The 24,433-nt window shown below is 41.3% G+C and overlaps 1 protein-coding gene across 1 annotated transcript in view; it reads left to right on the forward strand.

Moving 5' to 3' along the window:
- The window catches only part of lama2 (laminin, alpha 2), a 285,101-nt gene that overhangs the window by 117,572 nt on the left and 143,096 nt on the right, over positions 1-24,433 (forward strand). Inside the window, exons 4-5 of the mRNA XM_060913573.1 lie at positions 4,017-4,259; positions 8,719-8,898. Of these exons, the coding sequence (XP_060769556.1) occupies positions 4,017-4,259; positions 8,719-8,898 (423 nt within the window). The remainder of the gene's footprint in view (positions 1-4,016; positions 4,260-8,718; positions 8,899-24,433) is intronic.

Raw genomic sequence — 24,433 nt, forward strand, 5'->3', positions numbered from 1 at the left:
GAGAAAGACAGACAGGTTCATGAGAAAGACATGGTGTGAGAGACAGATGGTGAGAGAGATACAGACAGGTTGGTCTGAGAGACAAGTGGTGAGGGACACAGAGAGGTTGGTGTGAGAGACAGACAGGTTGGTGAAAGAGACAGATATGCTGGTGAGAGAGACAGACAGACTGGTTGGTGAGAGAGACAGACAGGTTGGTGAGAGAGACAAGTGGTGAGGGACACAGAGAGGTTGGTGTGAGAGACAGACAGGCTGGTGAGAGAGATGGACTGGTGGGTGAGAGAGACAGACAGGTTGGTGAAACAGACAGGTTGGTGAGAGACAGATAGGTTTGTGAGAAAGACAGACAGGTTCATGAGAAAGACAGATGGTGTGAGAGACAGATGGTGAGAGAGATACAGACAGGTTGGTCTGAGAGAAAAGTGGTGAGGGACACAGAGAGGTTGGTGTGAGAGACAGACAGGTTGGTGAAAGAGACAGGTATGCTGGTGAGAGAGACAGACAGGTTGGTGAGAGAGAGAGACAGACTGGTTGGTGAGAGAAACAGACAGGTTGGTGAGAGACAGATAGGTTTGTGAGAGAGACAGACAGGTTGGTGAGAGAGACAAGTGGTGAGGGACACAGAGAGGTTGGTGTGAGAGACAGACAGGCTGGTGAGAGAGATGGACTGGTGGGTGAGAGAGACAGACAGGTTGGTGAAACAGACAGGTTGGTGAGAGACAGATAGGTTTGTGAGAAAGACAGACAGGTTCATGAGAAAGACAGATGGTGAGAGAGATACAGACAGGTTGGTCTGAGAGAAAAGTGGTGAGGGACACAGAGAGGTTGGTGTGAGAGACAGACAGGTTGGTGAAAGAGACAGATATGCTGGTGAGAGAGACAGACTGGTTGGTGAGAGAAACAGACAGGTTGGTGAGAGACAGATAGGTTGGTGAGAGAGACAGACAGGTTGGTGAGAGAGACAGACAGGTCAGTGATGTATCAATGTTTTACTCAGGGGTTTTTATAAAAAGTCACTCCAGTTTTTCTTTTTTCTTCGTCTCCTTTTGAAAGCTGACCTGAATGTCACTGTGCCCTGAAGCAGTGTGCTACAGGATACCCATCACACACACACACACACACACACACACACACACACACACACACACACACACACAGTAACTGTAACTCCATCACCTCTCCGGCTGCTCGGGGCCTGCGGGTGTTCCTCTGCTCAATGGACAGAGAGACACCGGAGGATCATGGGAAATCTTTGCTTTTCTCTTCTTGTTTTTTTCCCGTCTCTCCTTTATGCTTCGTCTCGTCTCTCCCTCATCCTCATCCTGATCCTTTTCCTCTTTTTTCTTTTTTTTTTACCAGTAAACAGTGAGACTCTCTCTCTCTCTCTCTCTCTCTCTCTCCGGCCGACACGTAAAGGTTGCGGCTGCTAAAACTGCAACTTTCCTTTTTTTTCTCTGTTTCTGAAGTCCTTTATCCCATCTTTAGCTTTCTGTATCATGTGCCAGAAATCACTTGCATGCATTTATATCTTTAATATTATCTTCCAAAATATTTTATTTAGGAGTTTACTTTTTTAATAGATATAATTAATGTATAGCGTGTTTTGATGGCATTTAATTTTTTTTTACAAAAATGCTGAAAAATGTGAAAAAAATATTGTTTGGTACCATAAAAAATCATAATGATATTTTTATGAAATTAGTTACAAAATAAAATAAAACATACACACTTAAGCGAGTACAGTATGTCGTGACATTATATTTATATTATAACGTGTGTAAGTCATCAACGTATTGTAGCTTAGAGCTTTTTGGGGTTTTATGAGAGTTTATAAAAAACATATTAATCATTTAAAATAAAAGCAAATGACTCATAATTATTCCACATCCATGAAGAGTTATAAATACTGGCTTTTAAAAAAATGAAGTAAAGCTTCATGTAATTTAGTAATAATACTTTGCGAGCATTTGTAAACGCTGATAAAGCCTCAGAACAGTCTTACAATTTATGAACAACTTATAAACCTCTCATAATATAAATAAACAGCTATAGCTACTTTTATTATTTGTTTTTTTATCTGTTAAAATATATTACATTAAAAAATAAATCATGAAAGGACCTGCAGTCGATGGTTAGACGTTAATAAACAATAGTTTCAAGCTTTAGGAGCCTTTATCAGAGATTATAAACGATCACGAAGCATTAATAACCAAATTACACACAATTATATGCATAGACATAGTGAGTTATTAATGCTGATTTTTAGTTTGAAATTAATTTTTTTTAATTAGGAGTTAAAGCAAATTCAGGTCCAATTCTGTGTGTTTAAAAATGTAGTGAAAATGTTAATTATATTAATTGAATATGATGCAAGATGTGAATTAAAATGTGCAATTAGACTGTAGACTTTAAATCAGCTTTTAAAAAAGTTTATTTTTACCACTACAAGCCACAGCACTAAAAACAGCACTTAAGAAAGAAAGAAAGAAAGAAAGAAAGAAAGAAAGAAAGAGGTTATGTTAAATTACCTGACAATTTTAATAATATATATTGTACAGATTGAATTAGAAAAGTCAAACTGAACAGCCGTAGTTTGTTAAAAAATAATAAAGCTAATTAGATATCAAAAGTGATGCAGTGGGAGACTGCAGTCGTTATTAGCAGTGAGATGGAAATCTTTTTTTTTTTCACTATCAGGAAAATGTCTCAGGAAGCATCCTGTTGGACCAATGAAACTCCGTTGACAGCTTTTTAAAGCGCCCTTCATTTTAGCTCATTTATCTCAGAGACAGTCGTGAAACGTTTCGATTCTCAGTAGAGGTGTAGAACGATGTAGGACGCTCTAATCCAGTGTTCACCGTCACACACCGACGCCAATAGACACCTCAAAATTCCATCAACCGCCAACAGTGTCATAAAAAAAACCCAAAGCAAAACACAACACTTGGGGTTCTCATAAAACACCAAATAGCACCATCAAACACCTAAAAGAAATCCTCCATCAAAGGCCCATGTTCCCCACCATTCTCCAACCAACTCTCAAATCGTTCAGTGATATTCATGTTTCAATCCAATGTCAACATTTTCAAGTCCAACAGTGTGTCAGAAAACAGTGTTATTCATAAAACACCAACAAACAGCATCAAACACCAAAGAAGCCTCCATCAAAAACCGACATTTCCCATCATTCTCCATCAATCAGTGAAATTATCCATCAAACACCAACAAACACCATAAAACTCCATCAAGTCCAACACTGTGTCAACAAACATTATTTTTTGAAATAAAACACCAAGAAACAGCATCAAACACCAAAAAAGCCTCCATCAAACACCAACATGGACAATCAAATGCCAACAAACATCATAAAACTCCATCGACTCCAACACTGTGCCAACAAACATCATTTTTTAGCCCAAATACCAACAAACGGCATTAAACACCAAAAAAACTCCATCAAACACCAACATTTCCCATCATTCTCCATCAATGAGTGAAATTATCCATCAAACACCAACATTAACAAACACTAACAAACACAATAAAACTCCATCGACTCCAACACTGTCAACAAACATAATTTTTTAAAGCAAAACACCAACAAATAGCATCAAACACCAACATTTCCCATCATTCTCCATCAATCAGTGAAATTATCCATCAAACACCAACATTAACAAACACCATAAAACTCCATCGACTCCGACACTGTGTCAACAAACATCATTTTTTGAAATAAAACACCAACAAACAGCATCAAACACCAAAAAAAACCTCCATCAGTTTCTTGTCCAACTACAACAATCATTACAAATAACATTCTTAATGAAACAACACCTCAAAGCTCCATTAACCTTCAGCAATGCATCAAAAAGCACAGTATTATTCATAAAGCATCACCAAACAGCAGCAGCCCACCAAACACCAACATTTACCATTAAACAGTGAAATTTTCCAGCAAACACATTAAAATAATGCATTGAGGTGTTTTACCAAGGTGTTTGTCTGTTCTCCAGGTGTTCCAGATAGCATACATTATCCTAAAGGCTGCGAACTCTCCACGGCCTGGAAACTGGATCCTGGAACGATCTCTCGATGGAGAAACCTTCATGCCGTGGCAGTATTATGCCATCACAGATACGGAATGCATCACACGCTTCAATATCATCCCAAGAACTGGACCACCAGCGTATAAACATGATGATGAAGTCATCTGCACATCATTTTACTCTAAAATCCACCCGCTGGAGAACGGAGAGGTGAGGAGACAGAAAGAGTTATCATTCTGTCTGTGTGACATTCCACTTCATAAGTATTCATTTGTCTGACAAGTCCAGGCTAGGGAACATGGTTGAGAGTTCTTTTTAATAATTCTGGGATTTTAACTCACAACCTTCTGGACTCCAGCTTCAATATAAATACAATGGATGTGTGGATCCCTCTGCTGGTCCAATATCATGATCATTTACTCGCACTTGTCAAAAAAGTGCTCCGTACCAGGTGATACTATGTGACATAATTCACAAACACCAACAAACACATTCTACAAGAAACACACCAGCATTTTTCAAACAAACACCAACTTTCCCAGCAACTATAAACATTCTTCACACACCATCTTCCAACACATACCAGCAGTCACCATCAAACACCAATATTCACAAACACCAACATTCTCCATCAAACACCAACATTCTCAATCAAACACCAACATTCTCCATCAAACACCAATATTCACAAACACCAGAATTCTCCATCAAACACCAACATTCGCCATCAAACACCAACATACACAAACACCAACATTCTCCATCAAACACCAATATTCACAAACACCAGAATTCTCCATCAAACGCCAACATTCTCAAACACCAACATTCTCCATCAAACACCGATATTCACAAACACCAACATTCTCCATCAAACACCACTATTCACAAACAGCAGAATTCTCCATCAAACACCAACATTCTCCATCAAACACCAATATTCACAAACAGCAGAATTCTCCATCAAACACCAACATTCTCCATCAAACACCAATATTCACAAACAGCAGAATTATCCATCAAACACCAACATTCACCATCAAACACCAACATTCACAAACACCAACATTCTCCATCAAACACCAATATTCACAAACACCAGAATTCTCCATCAAACGCCAACATTCTCAATCAAACACCAACATTCCCCATCAAACACCGATATTCACAAACACCAACATTCTCCATCAAACACCAATATTCACAAACACCAGAATTCTCCATCAAACACCAACATTCACCATCAAACACCAACATTATTAATCAACACCAACATTCTCCATCAAACACCAACATTCTCAAACACCAACATTCTCCATCAAACACTAATATTCACAAACACCAACATTCTCAATCAAACACCAATATTCTCCATCAAACACCAATATTCACAAACAGCAGAATTCTCCATCAAACACCAACATTCTCCATCAAACACCAATATTCACAAACAGCAGAATTCTCGATCAAACACGAACATTCACCATCAAACACCAACATACACAAACACCAACATTCTCCATCAAACACCAATATTCACAAACACCAGAATTCTCCATCAGACGCCAACATTCTCCAGCAAACACCAACATTCTCCATCAAACACCGATATTCACAAACACCAACATTCTCCATCAAACACCAATATTCACAAACACCAGAATTCTCCATCAAACACCAACATTCTCCAGCAAACACCAATATTCACAAACAGCAGAATTCTCCATCAAACACCAACATTCTCCATCAAACACCAATATTCACAAACAGCAGAATTCTCCATCAAACACCAACATTCACCATCAAACACCAACATTCACAAACAACAACATTCTCCATCAAACACCAATATTCACAAACACCAGAATTCTCCATCAAACGCCAACATTCTCAATCAAACACCAACATTCCCCATCAAACACCGATATTCACAAACACCAACATTCTCCATCAAACACCAATATTCACAAACACCAGAATTCTCCATCAAACACCAACATTCACCATCAAACACCAACATTATTAATCAACACCAACATTCTCCATCAAACACTAATATTCACAAACACCAACATTCTCAATCAAACACTAACATTCTCCATCAAACACCAATATTCACAAACACCAGAATTCTCCATCAAACACCAATATTAACCATCAAACACCAACATTCACAAACACCAACATTCTCCATCAAACACCAATATTAACCATCAAACACCAACATTCACAAACACCAACATTCTCCATCAAACACCAATATTCACAAACACCAGAATTCTCCATCAAACACCAACATTCACCATCAAACACCAACATTATCAATCAACACCAACATTCTCCATCAAACACCAACATTCTCCATCAAACACCAATATTCACAAACTACAGAATTCTCCATCAAACACCAGCATTCTCCATTAAACACCAATATTCACAAACACAAGAATTCTCCATCAAACACCAACATTCACCATCAAACACCAACATTATCAGTCAAACACCAACATTCTCAATCAAATGCCAACATCCTCCATCAAACACCAATATTCACAAACACCAGAATTCTCCATCAAACACCAATATTCACCATCAAACACCAACATTCACAAACACCAACATTCTCCATCAAACACCAATATTCACAAACACCAGAATTCTCCATCAAACACCAACATTCACCATCAAACACCAATATCCACCATCAAACACCAACATTCTCCATCAAACACCAATATTCACCATCAAACACCAACATTCTCCTTCAAACACCAACATTCACCATCAAACACCAATATTCACCATCAAACACCAACATTCTCCATCAAACACCAATATTCACCATCAAACACCAACATTCTCAAACACCAACATTCTCCATCAAACACCAATATTCACCATCAAACACCAACATTCTCAAACACCAACATTCTCCATCAAACACCAGTATTCACCATCAAACACCAACATTCTCAAACACCAACATTCTCCATGAAACACCAATATTCACCATCAAACACCAATATTCACCATCAAACACCAACATTCTCCTTCAAACACCAACATTCACCATCAAACACCAATATTCACCATCAAACACCAACATTCTCCATCAAACACCAATATTCACCATCAAACACCAACATTCTCAAACACCAACATTCTCCATCAAACACCAATATTCACAAACACCAGAATTCTCCATCAAACACCAACATTCACCATCAAACACCAATATTCACAAACACCAACATTCACCATCAAACACCAATATTCACCATCAAACACCAACATTATCAATCAACACCAACATTCTCCATCAGACACCAACATTCTCCATCAAACACCAATATTCAGAAACACCAGCATTCTCCATCAAACACCAACATTATCAGTCAAACACCAACATTCACCAAACACCAACATTCTCAATCAAACAACATTCTCCATCGAACACCAACATTATCAATCAAACACCAATATTCACAAGCACCAACATTCTCTATCAAACACCAATATTCACAAACAACAACATTCCCAATTAAACACCAACATTCTTGATCAAAAACCAATCAGCAATCATACTTTAACTTTATTTACTTTTACTTTTGATTTTTTCTGACTGGCTTCAGAACAGTAACGTATTGTTTTTGTCTTGTTCCCGTCCCGAGGCTGGTGCGCTAACGTCGTCAGTGTAACATCAGTGATCACAGGAGTGGACTTTACATAGAATGCAGATGAAAATATTTAGAAACACAATGTGTTATTTGAAATAAAACGGTAGCTGCTTTGGAACAAATAATAAGAGAAAAAGCAACAATTTGTTAAAGAGCAAGTTTTAACTTGGGCTCAGGACGCGTTCGTCATCAGAAGGACGAGCGGAAAAAAGCGAAGACGTGTTTGAGGAAGAGCTGCGTCTCATTTCATCCCATTTCTGATGGTTGAGGTTTCTCTTTGACTTTGTGACGTGTTTTCTTTCACGGTTCTGAAATGACAGGAAGTGAAATGGGCTGATCGAACCGCAGACGAAGTGAAATTTTACCAACACAACATCAAGGGGAAAACAAAGAAGAAGAAGAAGAAGAAGAAGAGAGACATACAATGACTGCTTTTTCTTCTTTCCTCATTCCTGCTGGAGAACGGTGAGAACGGTGCTTTGTGGGAAAACAGCTTTTTGATGAGAAAGACACGAGGAATGCAAGGACAAGGAAATGAAAGAGGAGAAAAAAGGAGGGGCAGAGCGACAAAGAAAGAGTGAAATGGGAAGAATGAAGAGGTTACAGTCTTTTTGCGCGTGCGCGTGTGTGTGTGTGTGTCAGAGATAAGATCTCAGGCCTTGAGTAAAAGCCAATATTACAGTAATGTTATTATTGTTATTCAAATTGGTTTAAATTCAATATGGTTTAAAGAAAGGACAACAGAAAAGACGACATAAAAGCTCATATTAAATAAAAGTGGAAAACACACACACACAGGTGTTCTCTAACCATATATATATTTTTTTCACAGCACTTTTTATTTCTGGATTCTGATTGGTCAGAAGGTGTTAATTTAATTTCTATAACAGCAGCTCCGACACATTATCGTTTCCATAGTAATCTGTCCATCAATCATTCACCAGTTTTCCATCCCTCCTCCCTTTATCCCTTTCTTCTTCTCATATTCTCAGATCCACACGTCATTGATAAACGGGCGTCCGAGTGCCGACGACCCGTCACCAACGCTGCTCAACTTCACCACCGCTCGCTACATTCGCTTCCGGTTTCTACGGATACGAACCCTGAACGCTGACCTCATGACGCTGGCTCTCAACGATCCCCGAGACATCGACCCCATCGTCACCAGACGGGTGTGTATCATGCACTCGAATTCTAGAATTCTCTTTCTTTCCCAGATATTTAAACTCCCTTTGTTCGTTACCTCCGCTTTTGGTGTGGTTTGTTTGTCTGACTGTAAGCAAGATTGCGCAAAACCTACCGATGTGATTTCCATGAAACTTGGTAGAAGGGTGTAACATGGGCCGAGGACGAACCCTTTCGATTTTGAATTAGATCCAAGTTCACAGGGTGGATCCAAGAATTTCGTATCACTTTCGCTAACGTTTTCAGATACGGCATTTGGTCTTGATGGACGTTTGCGCTCAACAACAATATCCATCTGAAAATTCACTAGATGTCAGTAAAGTTCAAGAGTGACGAAACATATTCCAGAGATGCCAACATACACAATTTGGGCGTAGCAGCTACGGATTAGAAGCACAATTACAGTGCTATGCATGGACCTGAAAATAATACGTTTTTCAACCGGTTTTTGGCCGTGTATCAATCAAATCAACATATGTTTGGCGTTTGGACTGTTCCACGTGTCATTGCGTACACTGATTCTGATCATTCCGGGAATTTCCAGATCCTTATTTTAGTTGTGCTGTGATTGGCCGAGTGGTGACCTAATTTATGCTCTCAGCCAATCACAGTGTGTGTTAAAGGTCCCATGGCATGAAATTTTCACTTTCTGAGGTTTTTTAACGTTAAAATGAGTCCCTCTGACCTTCTTAAGTCACCCCAGTGGCTAGAAATTTCATAATGTGTAAACCAAACCATGCCCAACATTTGAGAATGGCGCGTCAAAACGGCGCGTTGATAAGCTCTTCCGTTTACTACATCAGCAAGGGAGATGATCCCCACGCCCCCCCTCTGGATTCCCACCCACTGTATGGATTGCCCCGCCCAGTTGTAGTGAGGAGACCATAGAGGGAGGACACAACAACATGGCGTCACCTAAGCGAGCGAAACATGGAAGTTGTGCTGTACATGGATGTAACAACACAGAAAAGAGTCTGTTTTTACTGCCGACGGGAGAGCCCCTGAAGACGCAGTGGCTTAATTTTATTTACTTCAATAATACGCCGTCGAGTCTACCTAAGACGGTGTATGTTTGTCGGAAGCATTTTCCTGAGGAATGTTTCCACAACTTGGGACAGTACAGGGCAGGTTTTGCACATCAACTGTCACTGAAGCCTGGGTCCGTACCAAGCATCCCTGCCGCATCAGCCACAAACACCAAACAAGTAAGTGTATAACTGTTAAGTCGTTTTGCCGTGTTTTAAAATCGGTGCCACGTTAGCCTAGCAATGGCTACATTAGCTGTGCAGCTAACCGCTTCCTGCAGTTAGCCAGGTAATCTGCGCTACAAAACTAAAGAGCATGCAGCATGCTCTGTTAAACTGAGTTTAGTCTGGAAATTGACTGTAACTTATGAGCTTATGTTTGACTATTGCTCCACAATGCATGTCTTCTGTTGGATAAGCGCTATGTTGCTGTAGTTGCTGCTTCTATCCTCTTTGGTTATGGAGTGCGTGTTCAAGCCTAGGGTATTATACGTTCGTAAACTACCACTCCGAACACTCTCACTCTCTGTGTCACGTTGAGTTTACGAAAGGAGTCCAAGGGAGAACGGGGTTTTGTCTTAGCAGCGTGGCTACAGGCGCTGATAGCAGCGAGTATGTGTGCGCGCAGCTTGGTCAAGCCCCTCCCCCTCCCCCCATGGCCCGCCCCTACCCTCTACCCTTCCCCGCCTCCTGCTTCTCATTAGCAAAACGACGCACTGGGAAAAGCTCTGAAATGGGGCTTTCTCCCAGGAGGCTATATCTACGTGCCGAGGGTTCATTTCGAGAAAGGCTGCGGATAGAACATCCGGAAACCTCCACGAGCCCGTTTAAAGCATCAACAAACCACCATGCCATGGGACCTTTAAATGCAGTGCTCAGAAATGTGCAGTAGTGATGCGTAGTCATCTTCCTGGAAGCAACCTGTGGATGTGTCCGAAATCACTCATTTGTGATAAGGAATTCTATATAGAAGACTATATAGTGAGCTCATTGGTAAAATAATAATAAAAAAAAACACTTTCAGACACTACTCTGCTGCATCGTTATTTATGTCATTACTGTACTGTCGCACAATTAAAACATGCCGGATCAGGCGGCTGGTGGGTTTTCGAAATAATAAATCCATATTATACTGAGCGTATTTCCCCACATTAATAAATACAAAGTATTTTGTGTCTGCTGCAGCACGGGCGATTGCTCTAAGACAGCGAGGGAGGCTCAGCCTCCTCTAAAAATGCCGAACATCGTGTAGGATGAATTGCGCTAGGCTTATGTTATAGCCGACCTTATAACATTGCTATTTCAGATCCAGAATCATAGAAATATATGTGCTCAACCCAACTACAGTGCGAAATCATTCCGTTATAACTTTCCCCAGTTCTCCTAATGTGTGCGTGAGTTTTTCCCCCTCGTGACAGCGCGATGCAGCCCAGCCTCAGTGCACTTCAATGGCATTTGGGAGCTCTGCGCTTTTCAATATCAAAATGCAAGACGGTTATTGGACAAATACTGCGAAAACGCCCGCCCACGGACTCCCAGCCTCACAGTGGGAGGGACATGGCAGTTTCCGCAAGGAGACTGGTGATTGGTGAAAGCGGCCGGATATTTTCTTTGATTGACAGCTCGTTTCAACTATAGACAGGCAGCAATGAATCTCAGTTCAGTCCCATGCGGATTCCCAAGTGGTGTGGTGTATTGTAAGAGAGCAGCTTACATTTCGATTTCATTCATTACATACGGTTTCTACCAGCTTTTTTAGTTTGTATATATTTTCATTGTAAATATAGTGTTGTCAAGTTTGCTATCTTAGTTCCAGAAATGTCGTTTATTTGAGTGACTGAACTTGAACTTGAGGGGGCTAGTCAGCTAGCAAGAAAGCTGCGCACAGATGCCAAGCATTGCTGATTTAATTTTGGCGAAGCCATTTGCCAGTCTTCCTTTCAAGGAAAAAATTAAAATTAAAGAGCAGGGTAGACCAACGCCTCAAATTGACTTGGTGAAAAAGGTAGGGAATAATACTCGTTCCTTTCAGCTCTCCTGGTACGAGAAAGTGAATTGGCTAACAGCAAGTGACCCACATCAACAACAGTAAATAGGCTACTTTAGTAATATGTCATGGATGGACCAAAAATATAGAATCTATTTAAAATGTTTATGCTGAGTATATTATATTGGAATATATATTTCTCTGGATATGAATTAAACACAGCTACAATTTGGAAAACATTTTTAAACAAAAACACAGCCAAGAACATTTCACACTACGGACCTGGATTAAAAGTGAAGGGTTATCAAAATTGTCAATAAAACATTTCTGAGTCAAAATAAGTAAAATATAGGGAAAGTGTCATTGAATGAAATGTGTGGCCCCCAGCTCTATGTTTGGCTCCCCAAGGTCAGTGCTTGTGCCTATTCCAGAACACTCTGCTGTTACTGCTGAGGTTCCTGACAAAGAGCTGCTTTCAATAATGATCGATTTTTAAACAACATGCCACAATTTTAAAATATAAAATGTTAAAATATACCCCTCCCCCCCAACACCACCATCATGTATATTGGACAGTAGGCTAATGGGCCAAAAGAACCTGTTATTTCACAGTTTGTGACCCTGCCAACAATCAGCCAGATCAGAGGCAAGAGTATGGGCAAAACTGATGTGTTTTTTCTTTTTTCTTTTAAAATCTGGAAATATCGTAACCGACCAGCCTCCCCTGTTTGAAAGACTACCAGCCACCACTGTGCTGCAGCATTCAGTTCTTTTAACCCTCTGGGGTCTGAAGGTATTTTCTGGCACTCTAATGATTTTGTTGTCAATTTCAACAAATCTAAGCAGTATTTTCAGTCATATGATTTTTTTTGCATTCAGCACAAGTTCCGCTACAATAATATCTCTGTAGTCTGTATGTCATGGTTGTACTTTTAAAAATAACAGATAAATGAAGATGTTGTAAAAAGCAGTTATAGAACTGTGTTGGAATGTGTGAAAAAACAAACAAACATGACCTTACCCATTGCGAGGAACCGTTTTGGTCACTTGAGGTCATTCTGTTCAGTCTGAGGAATGGATTAAACACAAAAACTTAAATCTGCTCCATTGATTTGGAAAATTAACTGACCATAAAAAAAATATATATGTCCTATTGTTTTGGGATAAAGGGTTGGCAGCAGGAGGGGTATTCAATGGCCCAATCCCAATTCTAATTTCTACCCCTCCCCCTCCCCCTTCCCTTCCCCCTTCCCCTTGGCCCTTCCCCTTGAAACTGAGCTACAAGGGATAGGGCTTGAAATTCAACCCCTACGTATTGTGATAGCCCTTCAACGATCGCATACGTCATCGCGTACCTCCGTCAGCGTTTACGTTCGCAAAACGCGACCAAATGCGTCATTGGCTGCGACCAGCCGCTACAGTCAGAGCCAGAGGCAGAAATCTCTGCTGGCAGGGTGTGATTTGTTAACTAACACCACTGAATGGGATATCTTTGGCGCTTCGTGCACCACATCCGACAGAATGAGGTGTCAGAACACTCATGTAAACAATAAAAGCGAGGATAACAGAACAAAACGTACGCAGTCAAGCAAACGAAAACAATACTCACTCCCAAAGCTTTTTAGCAGCAGCTTGGATTTCAGAAATCGCTGCTCATTCTCAGCTCGAAAGCGAATCAAGCGGCGTGTTTCCTCTGGATAACAACTTAAAACACGTAAATAATGGAGAAAATACATTTATGACAATCTTTCGCCGCGGGAACCGCCATCTTTCTGAAATCCGCATGAAATCTCGCTGAAATCCGCATGGCATTGTGGGAAATCACTCAAACCCCTTCGTTCGGAGTCAGCTCCAGGAAAATCTCCGTTTGGAGGGGTACAGAAGCCCTCCCCCTTCCCCTACCCCTCCGCGTTAACTGGGATTGGGATACCCCTACCCCTTCACGTGAACGCGCAAAATGGAGGGGAAGGGCCAAGGGGTTGGTCCAAGGGGTGAAATGGGATTCGGCCAATGGCAAGGGTAAAAATTTCCATTCCATTCAATGAGAAGAGTGAAAACCCCTCCCACTGCCATCTCTTAATCCCATCAGGTCACGTCCCAGTGGGTAAGGTCATGTTGATTCACACATTCCAACACAGGTCTACAACTGATTTATACATCAGCTTCATTTATCTGGTATTTGACTTTATTTTGGTATTTGACTCTTTTCAGCGGGTCTTGAAATTAACTCGTACTATTTTACTCAGTTCAGAGCCACAATCAACTCTGTTACATAATTACTCTGTAATTTTGCTGCTACTCCAACTTTTACTCTCTAAACTCAAAATAGAGCAAAATTAACTATTTTGAGGAAAATACTTTTAACTCTGGAAAAACTGCTCAGTCATTTTTCCTGTGTCTGCACTACAAAATATTTACACTTACTCGAGTTCATCTTTGGCTGGATCGAATTGAAGCAAAAAAAAAAAGGCACCGCGTCGCAGTTCTCAAGATTGAATTGAATCGCTGTCCTGAATCATCCGATGCGCATAAAATCTGTGTGCCATCTTGCAACAAGTTTTACCTCCAAATAGTCTAAACTACTGTATGTCTGACAGATTTTATCCTGTTTACGGTGGGCGTTCCCATCGCGAAAGAGAAACTGAAAGAGTGAAAGTGATTATCATGGTCTTACCATGGGAACGGTCTTTTATGAATGTGTAAGTAACGTCATTTAAAACTATAATATTATTTAGCAGTGGGCACATAGGAAAGTGTAAAGTATAAAGTTTCTGTCAGTATGTTTATTGTGCTTGTATGATAAAAAACTCGCGAAGATATTTATGACCTACTCATTCTAAACCTGTCAGCAAAGCGCTCGACCCCAGAGGGTTAAATCAAGGCTGAATGCTTTCTTTCTTCTCTGCCGCTGCCTTTTATTAAAGGTCCCATGGCATGGTGGTTTGTTGATGCTTTAAACGGGCTCGTGGAGGTTTCCGGATGTTCTATCCGCAGCCTTTCTTGAAATGAACCTTCGGCACGTAGATATAGCCTCCTGGGAGAAAGCCCCATTTCAGCACTTTTCCCAGTGCATCGTTTTGCTAATGAGAAGCAGGAGGCGGGGAAGGGTAGAGGGTGGGGGCGGGTCTTATCATTAATATTCATGACATGTAAACGTGTTACCTCTGATTGGCTAACAGCACTGTGACGCTACCTCCAGTGGGTCAGAACAAGCGGATGTGGGTGTCTTACTATGGCGAGAGAGAAGGAACAAACCGCGAAGGGAAAAATACCGCGCGCTGACGTCATTAAGGTGCGACGCGAGGAAATAAAATAAATTCAACAAATGTTTGGGGTTTTACTGAACAGACAAACAAATAAAATGAACGAGTGACTTAAAAAAAAGAATGTGGGTGTCTTTGTAAAAACTGTTTTGATTGGCTGTTATAACAGAGCATGCTGCATGCTTTTTGGTTTTGTAGCGCAGAGTACCTGGCTAACTGCAGGAAGCGGTTAGCTGCACAGCTAATGTAGCCATTGCAAGGCTAACGTGGCACCGATTTTAAAACACGGCAAAACGACTTAACAGTTATACACTTACTTGTTCGGTGTTTGTTGCTGATGCGGCAGGGATGCTTGGTACGGACCCAGGCTTCAGTGACAGTTGATGTGCAAAACCTGCCCTGTACTGTCCCAAGCTGTGGAAACATTCCTCAGGAAAATGCTTCCGACAAACATACACCGTCTTAGGTAGACTCGACGGCGTATTATTGGAGTAAATAAAATGAAGCCACTGCGTCTTCAGGGGCTCTCCCGTCGGCAGTAAAAACAGACTCCTTTCTGTGTTGTCACATCCATGTACAGCGCAATTTCCATGTTTCGCTCGCTTAGGTGACGCCATGTTGTTGTGTCCTCCCTCTATGGTCTCCTCACTACAACTGGGCGGGGCAATCCATACAGTGGGTGGGAATCCAGAGGGGGGGGCGTGGGGATCATCTCCCTTGCTGACGTAGTAAATGGAAGAGCTTCTCAACGCGCCGTTTTGACGCGCCATTCTCAAATGTTGGGCATAGTCTGGTTTACACATTATGAAATTTCTAGCCACTGGGGTGACTTAAGAAGGTCAGAGGAACTCATTTTAACGTTAAAAAACCTCAGAAAGTGAAAATTTCATGCCATGGGACCTTTAAATCAAATTTGAGGCTTTTGGTTAATTCCTCGCTCTGCGCTGTAACTTTATCTGTCTTATTCTATTTTTGCTTTTTTCTGTTCTCTTACTATTTTTAATTGTACTTGAATGTCTGTTTATAACACACTTTTATTTTCAGCGTCACCGCGGTGCATGATGGGATATATTGCTTGGTTAGTGTCCATTGGTTGTGCACTACTGTTCACGGTGCATTGTGGGATACCATGAGTCCACTATATAGTGTGCAGTAATTCTCACTATACATTCAGGCAGCACTACAAAATGGTGAACTCACTCTATAGTCCACTATACAGCGAGTCGTGAGTGATTTCGGACACAGGGTGTCTTCGTCAGTCGTGTTCCAGAACTGAAACTTTTGATTTCTCTCACAAACTAGTGTCAGGTGTGAAGTGAAGACAGTCATACAACAGAAGTACACTGGAGAAAGCAAAGTCAGGTACAACCCCAATTCCAAAAAAGTTGGGACAAAGTACAAATTGTAAATAAAAACGGAATGCAATAATTTACAAATCTCAAAAACTGATATTGTATTCACAATAGAACATAGACAACATATCAAATGTCGAAAGTGAGACATTTTGAAATTTCATGCCAAATATTGGCTCATTTGAAATTTCATGACAGCAACACATCTCAAAAAAGTTGGGACAGGGGCAATAAGAGGCTGGAAAAGTTAAAGGTACAAAAAAGGAACAGCTGGAGGACCAAATTGCAACTCATTAGGTCAATTGGCAATAGGTCATTAACATGACTGGGTATAAAAAGAGCATCTTGGAGCGGCAGCGGCTCTCAGAAGTAAAGATGGGAAGAGGATCACCAATCCCCCTAATTCTGCACCGACAAATAGTGGAGCAATATCAGAAAGGAGTTCGACAGTGTAAAATTGCAAAGAGTTTGAATATATCATCATCTACAGTGCATAATATCATCAAAAGATTCAGAGAATCTGGAAGAATCTCTGTGCGTAAGGGTCAAGGCCGGAAAACCATACTGGGTGCCCGTGATGGGCCCTTATGCCGCTTTTCCACTACCAACGCGTCTGAGTTGGGCTGAGCCGTGCCGTGCTGAGTTGGGCTGAGTCGAGCTGAGCGGGGCTGTTGGAGTTGCATTTCGACGCTGAACCGTGCTGGCTGGAAGTGGGTGGACACATTGGGTGGAGTTAGCGAAAGTGGGTGGACGTCACGTGATGTCGGTAGGCGGCGCAAACAGTGACATCAGTGACCTTTTAAGCAGTAGTCTCACGACCCGGATAGTAAACAATAAACATGGAGTCGTTAGTGTTGCTGGTCTTGGTGCTGTGGCTTGTTGTCACCGACAACGCCAACAGATACTGGCAAGAGCGTATAGATGAGGCGAGGCGCATAAGGCTTCATAATTCTCATAATTCATAATTCTTCTTCTTCCGGGTTTACGGTGTTCACAGATCCCAGCGTGCTCGCGGGGCGTGTGTGGGCATGTGAGGACACTCCTCCTCACCAATCAGTGCACAGGGGAGTGTCTCCTCACGCCCCTAGCCCCACTCGGCTCGGTTTGGCTCGCTTCAGCCCTACTCCAAAACCGTGCCAGTTTTGGGTGCTGAGTAGGGCTGAAGCGAGCTGAGTCGTGCTGCTCTGAGGTAGTCGAAACGCGAGCCGTGTCGGGCTGAAGTGAGCTGAAAAAGGGTAGTGGAAAAGGGCCATTAGACGGCACTGCATCACATACAGGCATGCTTCTGTATTGGAAATCACAAAATGGGCTCAGGAATATTTCCAGAGAACATTATCTGTGAACACAATTCACCGTGCCATCCGCCGTTGCCAGCTAAAACTCTATAGTTCAAAGAAGAAGCCGTATCTAAACACGATCCAGAAGCGCAGACGTCTTCTCTGGGCCAAGGCTCATTTAAAATGGACTGTGGCAAAGTGGAAAACTGTTCTGTGGTCAGACGAATCAAAATGTGAAGTTCTTTATGGAAATCAGGGACGCCGTGTCATTCGGACTAAAGAGGAGAAGGACGACCCGAGTTGTTATCAGCGCTCAGTTCAGAAGCCTGCATCTCTGATGGTATGGGGTTGCATTAGTGCGTGTGGCATGGGCAGCTTACACATCTGGAAAGACGCCATCAATGCTGAAAGGTATATCCAGGTTCTAGAGCAACATATGCTCCCATCCAGACGACGTCTCTTTCAGGGAAGACCTTGCATTTTCCAACATGACAATGCCAAACCACATACTGCATCAATTACAGCATCATGGCTGCGTAGAAGAAGGGTCCGGGTACTGAACTGGCCAGCCTGCAGTCCAGATCTTTCACCCATACAAAACATTTGGCGCATCATAAAACGGAAGATACGACAAAAAAGACCAACTAGAATCCTACATTAGACAAGAATGGGTTAACATTCCTATCCCTAAACTTGAGCAACTTGTCTCCTCAGTCCCCAGACGTTTACAGACTGTTGTAAAGAGAAAAGGGGATGTCTCACAGTGGGAAACATGGCCTTGTCCCAACTTTTTTGAGATGTGTTGTTGTCATGAAATTTAAAATCTCCTAATTTTTCTCTTTAAATGATACATTTTCTCAGTTTAAACATTTGATATGTCATCTATGTTCTATTCTGAATAAAATATGGAATTTTGAAACTTCCACATCATTGCATTCCGTTTTTATTTACAATTTGTACTTTGTCCCAACTTTTTTGGAATCAGGGTTGTACATATAACAAATTATCTGATAATAATCTATTATGATTAGACTTCAGGAAGTAAATACAGTATTAATTTTGTTGTTATTGAAAGAGCGATTCATAAATCTTTTGTCTTTTACTCTGAATTTTGTTCTTGATCATGAGGAAACTACTGAAACACTGGATTCTAGGACAAGCTCAGTTATCTCAAGCCCTTTTATCTGAACATCTAGTGAGTGAGTGAGCCAAACTTTTCCCCCAGAGAGTTTGGGTAATTGAGCTTATACTGTACAGTAAACCCTGCATTTACTTTCCTCAAAAAGTAGCTCAAAATGGCCTGGATTGCATCTCTCAGCTTCCCTGAAATTTGGTTCCTGGGGGCCTCCAATGTTGGCATCTCTGCATAGTCAGTGTAGAAATATGATGCTTTCATAATCCCAATCCATATTCATGGCCACCAGAAATCCTCTGGGTTACACATGTAGGAACATAATTTGAATAATTTTTCAGAAGATATCCAGGCCTCCAGATGTTGCACATCAGAGGAGACTCAGTTGTCCTTGGTGGAGTTCTGCGATCACTGAGTGTCCTTCTCGTTAGAAATGTTAAATTCGTTTTGTTTACCTGAATTTAAATTTGCTTTACTTAGCAGAATTATAGAATTGTGAATGTTCAGCAAACTTCTCGAATTTTCACTGTTGACCAAATTTATCGTGCTTCCCTTTGTTGAGCAGAATTCTCAACAAGGAATTACCTTTGACAAGCATCAAACAATCTAGAATTTTCTTTGCTGGCCCGGTTTTTAAATTTCCTTTGTTTCTCCAGAATTTTCATTGTCGACTAAATTTCAGAATGATTTCCTTTTACCACATTTATAAATTGTATTTCTTCAGCAGAGTTCTACAACCCCGATTCCAAAAAAGTTGGGACAAAGTACAAATTATAAATAAAAACGGAATGCAATAATTTACAAATCTCAAAAACTGATACTGTATTCACAATAGAACATAGACAACATATCAAATGTCGAAAGTGAGACATTTTGAAATTTCATGCCAAATATTGGCTCATTTGAAATTTCATGACAGCAACACATCTCAAAAAAGTTGGGACGGGGCAATAAGAGGCTGGAAAAGTTAAAGGGACAAAAAAGGAACAGCTGGAGGACCAAACTGCAACTCATTAGGTCAATTGGCAATAGGTCATTAACATGACTGGGTATAAAAAGAGCATCTTGGAGTGGCAGCGGCTCTCAGAAGTAAAGATGGGAAGAGGATCACCAATCCCCCTAATTCTGCGCCGACAAATAGTGGAACAATATCAGAAAGGAGTTCGACAGTGTAAAATTGCAAAGAGTTTGAACATATCATCATCTACAGTGCATAATATCATCAAAAGATTCAGAGAATCTGGAAGAATCTCTGTGCGTAAGGGTCAAGGCCAGAAAACCATACTGGGTGCCTGTGATCTTCGGGCCCTTAGACGGCACTGCATCACATACAGGCATGCTTCTGTATTGGAAATCACAAAATGGGCTCAGGAATATTTCCAGAGAACATTATCTGTGAACACAATTCACCGTGCCATCCGCCGTTGCCAGCTAAAACTCTATAGTTCAAAGAAGAAGCCGTATCTAAACACGATCCAGAAGCGCAGACGTCTTCTCTGGGCCAAGGCTCATTTAAAATGGACTGTGGCAAAGTGGAAAACTGTTCTGTGGTCAGACGAATCAAAATTTGAAGTTCTTTATGGAAATCAGGGACGCCGTGTCATTCGGACTAAAGAGGAGAAGGACGACCCGAGTTGTTATCGGCGCTCAGTTCAGAAGCCTGCATCTCTGATGGTATGGGGTTGCATTAGTGCGTGTGGCATGGGCAGCTTACACATCTGGAAAGACACCATCAATGCTGAAAGGTATATCCAGGTTCTAGAGCAACATATGCTCCCATCCAGACGACGTCTCTTTCAGGGAAGACCTTGCATTTTCCAACATGACAATGCCAAACCACATACTGCATCAATTACAGCATCATGGCTGCGTAGAAGAAGGGTCCAGGTACTGAACTGGCCAGCCTGCAGTCCAGATCTTTCACCCATAGAAAACATTTGGCGCATCATAAAACGGAAGATACGACAAAAAAGACCAACTAGAATCCTACATTAGACAAGAATGGGTTAACATTCCTATCCCTAAACTTGAGCAACTTGTCTCCTCAGTCCCCAGACGTTTACAGACTGTTGTAAAGAGAAAAGGGGATGTCTCACAGTGGTAAACATGGCCTTGTCCCAACTTTTTTGAGATGTGTTGTTGTCATGAAATTTAAAATCCCCTAATTTTTCTCTTTAAATGATACATTTTCTCAGTTTAAACATTTGATATGTCATCTATGTTCTATTCTGAATAAAATATGGAATTTTGAAACTTCCACATCATTGCATTCCGTTTTTATTTACAATTTGTACTGTCCCAACTTTTTTGGAATCGGGGTTGTACATTCGTCTTTGTTGAACAAAAGTTTAACTTTGGCAAAATTGAGAATTTTTATTTATTAGCTGGAAAGTTAGAATTATGACTGCTTAGCAGCTTTTCACACCAAAATTCAAGCACTCTCGAATTGTTTATCAGACGTTTTTTTCCCCCTCCAGAATTCTCAAATTATCATTGTTGATCCAAACGCGAGGGTTTTATTGTCCATTAGCATTCCAGAATTATTCACCAAAATCCAAGAAATATTGATATTAATCATAATAGAATTCTCTATGATTAGTCAAATTGTGCCTTAATTTAATACATTTATTTAACAGATCTCTAACTATGACTTTTAGCATTCTAGATTTTTTTTTTTTTAGAAAATTATAATCGTCTTTGTTTGTCAGAACTGTAGAATTGAACAGAACTGTAGGATTGTCACTGTTGACCAAAAGTAATCATAATCATCATCCGAGAAAAACATTCTACAGTCATGATTGTTTGCCAGAATTTTAGAATTCGGTGTTCAGCGCAGAATGGTTTCTCCAGAATAGTATTAGAGCGGCGGCTACAATTATCGACAGTCCATAATTATCGACACCTTTTCAGATTGACCAATAAAAAACAATTTTACAAAGGTGAGTTTCAGTTCCAACAGTTATCATTGGTTAATTAATCAACCGGAAGACCCCCTCACCCTTTGATCTTGTCGTCTGGTGACGCAGCTCGTTACCTGAGATGGAATTTTTTTCAGCACGATCAACAATTTTTCGGAAAACCTGGATGCTATCATCGCAGGTCAGCATGGTGGAAAGCTCATGGGCATGTTTTTACTGATCAAATTCGCCGATATTTCATGATGTCGATAATTGTGGAACGGTGCCGATAACTGTTGACAAAGGTGTCGATAATTGTGGAACGGCGTCACGTGATCTGATACACTAAGTAATCGGGAATCAACTTATTTTTTTTTCCAGTGGAAGTTTGAGTAATTATTCATGCACAGTTTACGTATTGAAAGTCTTTTCTACTTTTGCAACGGCCAAAAGATCGTTAAGGTGTCGATAATTGTAGCCGCCGCTCTAGCACCGTAATTCTAGAAATCAGATTCCTCACCAAAATTCCACTCATCTTCCCCTTATTTAGATGAATTTCATTCATTCTTATGTGCCACAGTTTTATTTAGTCCTTTGTTGAGAAATTTCTAGTAATTCATTTGTGCACCGTAGATTTAGCGCCTCCTTTATTTAACAGAATAAAAACAGAGCAACAGTCAAATTTTTATTTGTTCTTATTCCTGAACTTTGTCGATTATTATTTTTGGGTGTTTTTATTCTCGTCACTGAGGTTTTCTAGGATTTTTTGTTGCTGTTGCTGTTGTTATGTCTGTAACGAGGATTTATTGAACAGATTAAATTGGAATTTGTCGCCTGCAGATAAAGGATTCTTGAGCGTTAAGGATTAACGGAGGGAAATATCGGATTAGTGTTTGATCAGCGATGAAATAAAAACAGTGCAGTCAGACTGAGATACGACTGCGCACCATCTGTGTGTTACACTGATTACTGGTTTTAGCACACACACGGTCACACACACACACACACACACACACACCTGGCCAGTGATGACAGTGGCTAGACCAAGTCTACACACATACACCTGGATATGGCCATCAAGGCCACCATGTGGATTATGACACTCTGTTTCAGGCAGATGGACTTTAATTAAAACCACTCAGTAATTAAGAAATTGACTCATTCTGATCTGCGCGCACACACACACACACACACACACACACACACACACCAGCCCACGCTGTCCCTCTGTCAGCAAATCTGTAATTCACACACACTCGCACGCTGGAAGGAGTCCTCATCACTCAGCCTTTTCATGCAGAATGAAGGAAGGGTTTACTTTCGGATTCGGGCGTGGCACACTGCTGTGTAAAACTAAAAATGAAGATGTTTTATTTCCCAGATGATAAAAATCACACGAAAATACGATGATATAAGTGTAATTTTATGAATCGTGAAATCACACGAGCCACAAAATCTGCAGCGATTATTGGAACTGACACTGTGCAGGCTGTTCTTGTGCAGGCTTCCTGTAAGGAGGCATGGCCTCTGTGTCTGTCAGTCTCAGTGAAGGAGGTGTGGCCTGATGGTAGGGTCCAGTAAAGGAGTCATGGCCTTTATGTCTGTCATTCACAATAAAGGGGGTGTGGCTTACCTGCTTATCAAATCTATTGAAGAAGGTGTGGCCTCTCAACCTGTCAACTGTTATTAGAGGCGTGGCCTCTGTCTGTTAGTGACAAGAAAGAAGGCGTGGTCTCTCTACAAAGAAAGACTATTAGACTATTTTCCCTCGCTAAAGGCCAATTTATGCTGACAACGCAGTCCTCGCAGATGGTGTCGCAGACAGCGTCTGCGTAGCCCCCCCACCTTCGCAGACGCTCTGCGTGCACCTCCCAAAAATTGTGACTACCGCAGAAGCCTCGCAGACAAGAGGGCTCTGATTGGTCCACTCTACATCCGCTGTACACGCACTTCCGCTTCCCTACTTTCCCGGTTTGGTTTGTTTTCACGACCGCCATTTTTAAAAACACGAGCGAAGATGGAGCAGCACGAAGAGCGGTTGATCGAGGAAGTGAGGAAGTACGGACATCTATACGACTCCAGTTCTAGTCATTATAAGTAACCGGAGGATAAACACTCCACTAACCACACCCACCAACTACTCCTAGCGATTTCGCGACTTTGCGCCCCCTTGCGTTGTGGCGGTGAATAACATCGCGCACGCCTATTACTGCCCGCTCGACGATAAATTACAACTGTCTGCGGAAAGCTATCTGCGAAAGCCTTGTCGCAAGAGCATGCAGAGGTCTTAAGACTGTCTCCCCCGCTAAGACTGTACGGTGTTACCCTAATAACAAGCCATGGGTAACACAGGAAGTCAAAGCTGTCCTCAACAGGAAGAAGGCCACCTTCAGGAGCAGGGATAGGGAGGCGATGAAAGCAGCACAGCAGGAGGTGAAACGTTGCGTGAGAGAAGCTCAGGACAGCTACAGGAGAAAGGTGGAGCAGAAGCTGAAGGAGAACAGAGGGCGAACGAGTTGAATGACTTCTTCAACCGGTTCAACCAGCCCACGGCCCCCCCACCCTCTCCCTCACTGCAGCCATCTCTCC

Source organism: Neoarius graeffei, chromosome 2 (genome assembly GCF_027579695.1).
Source record: "Neoarius graeffei isolate fNeoGra1 chromosome 2, fNeoGra1.pri, whole genome shotgun sequence".
Lineage (NCBI taxonomy): Eukaryota > Metazoa > Chordata > Actinopteri > Siluriformes > Ariidae > Neoarius > Neoarius graeffei.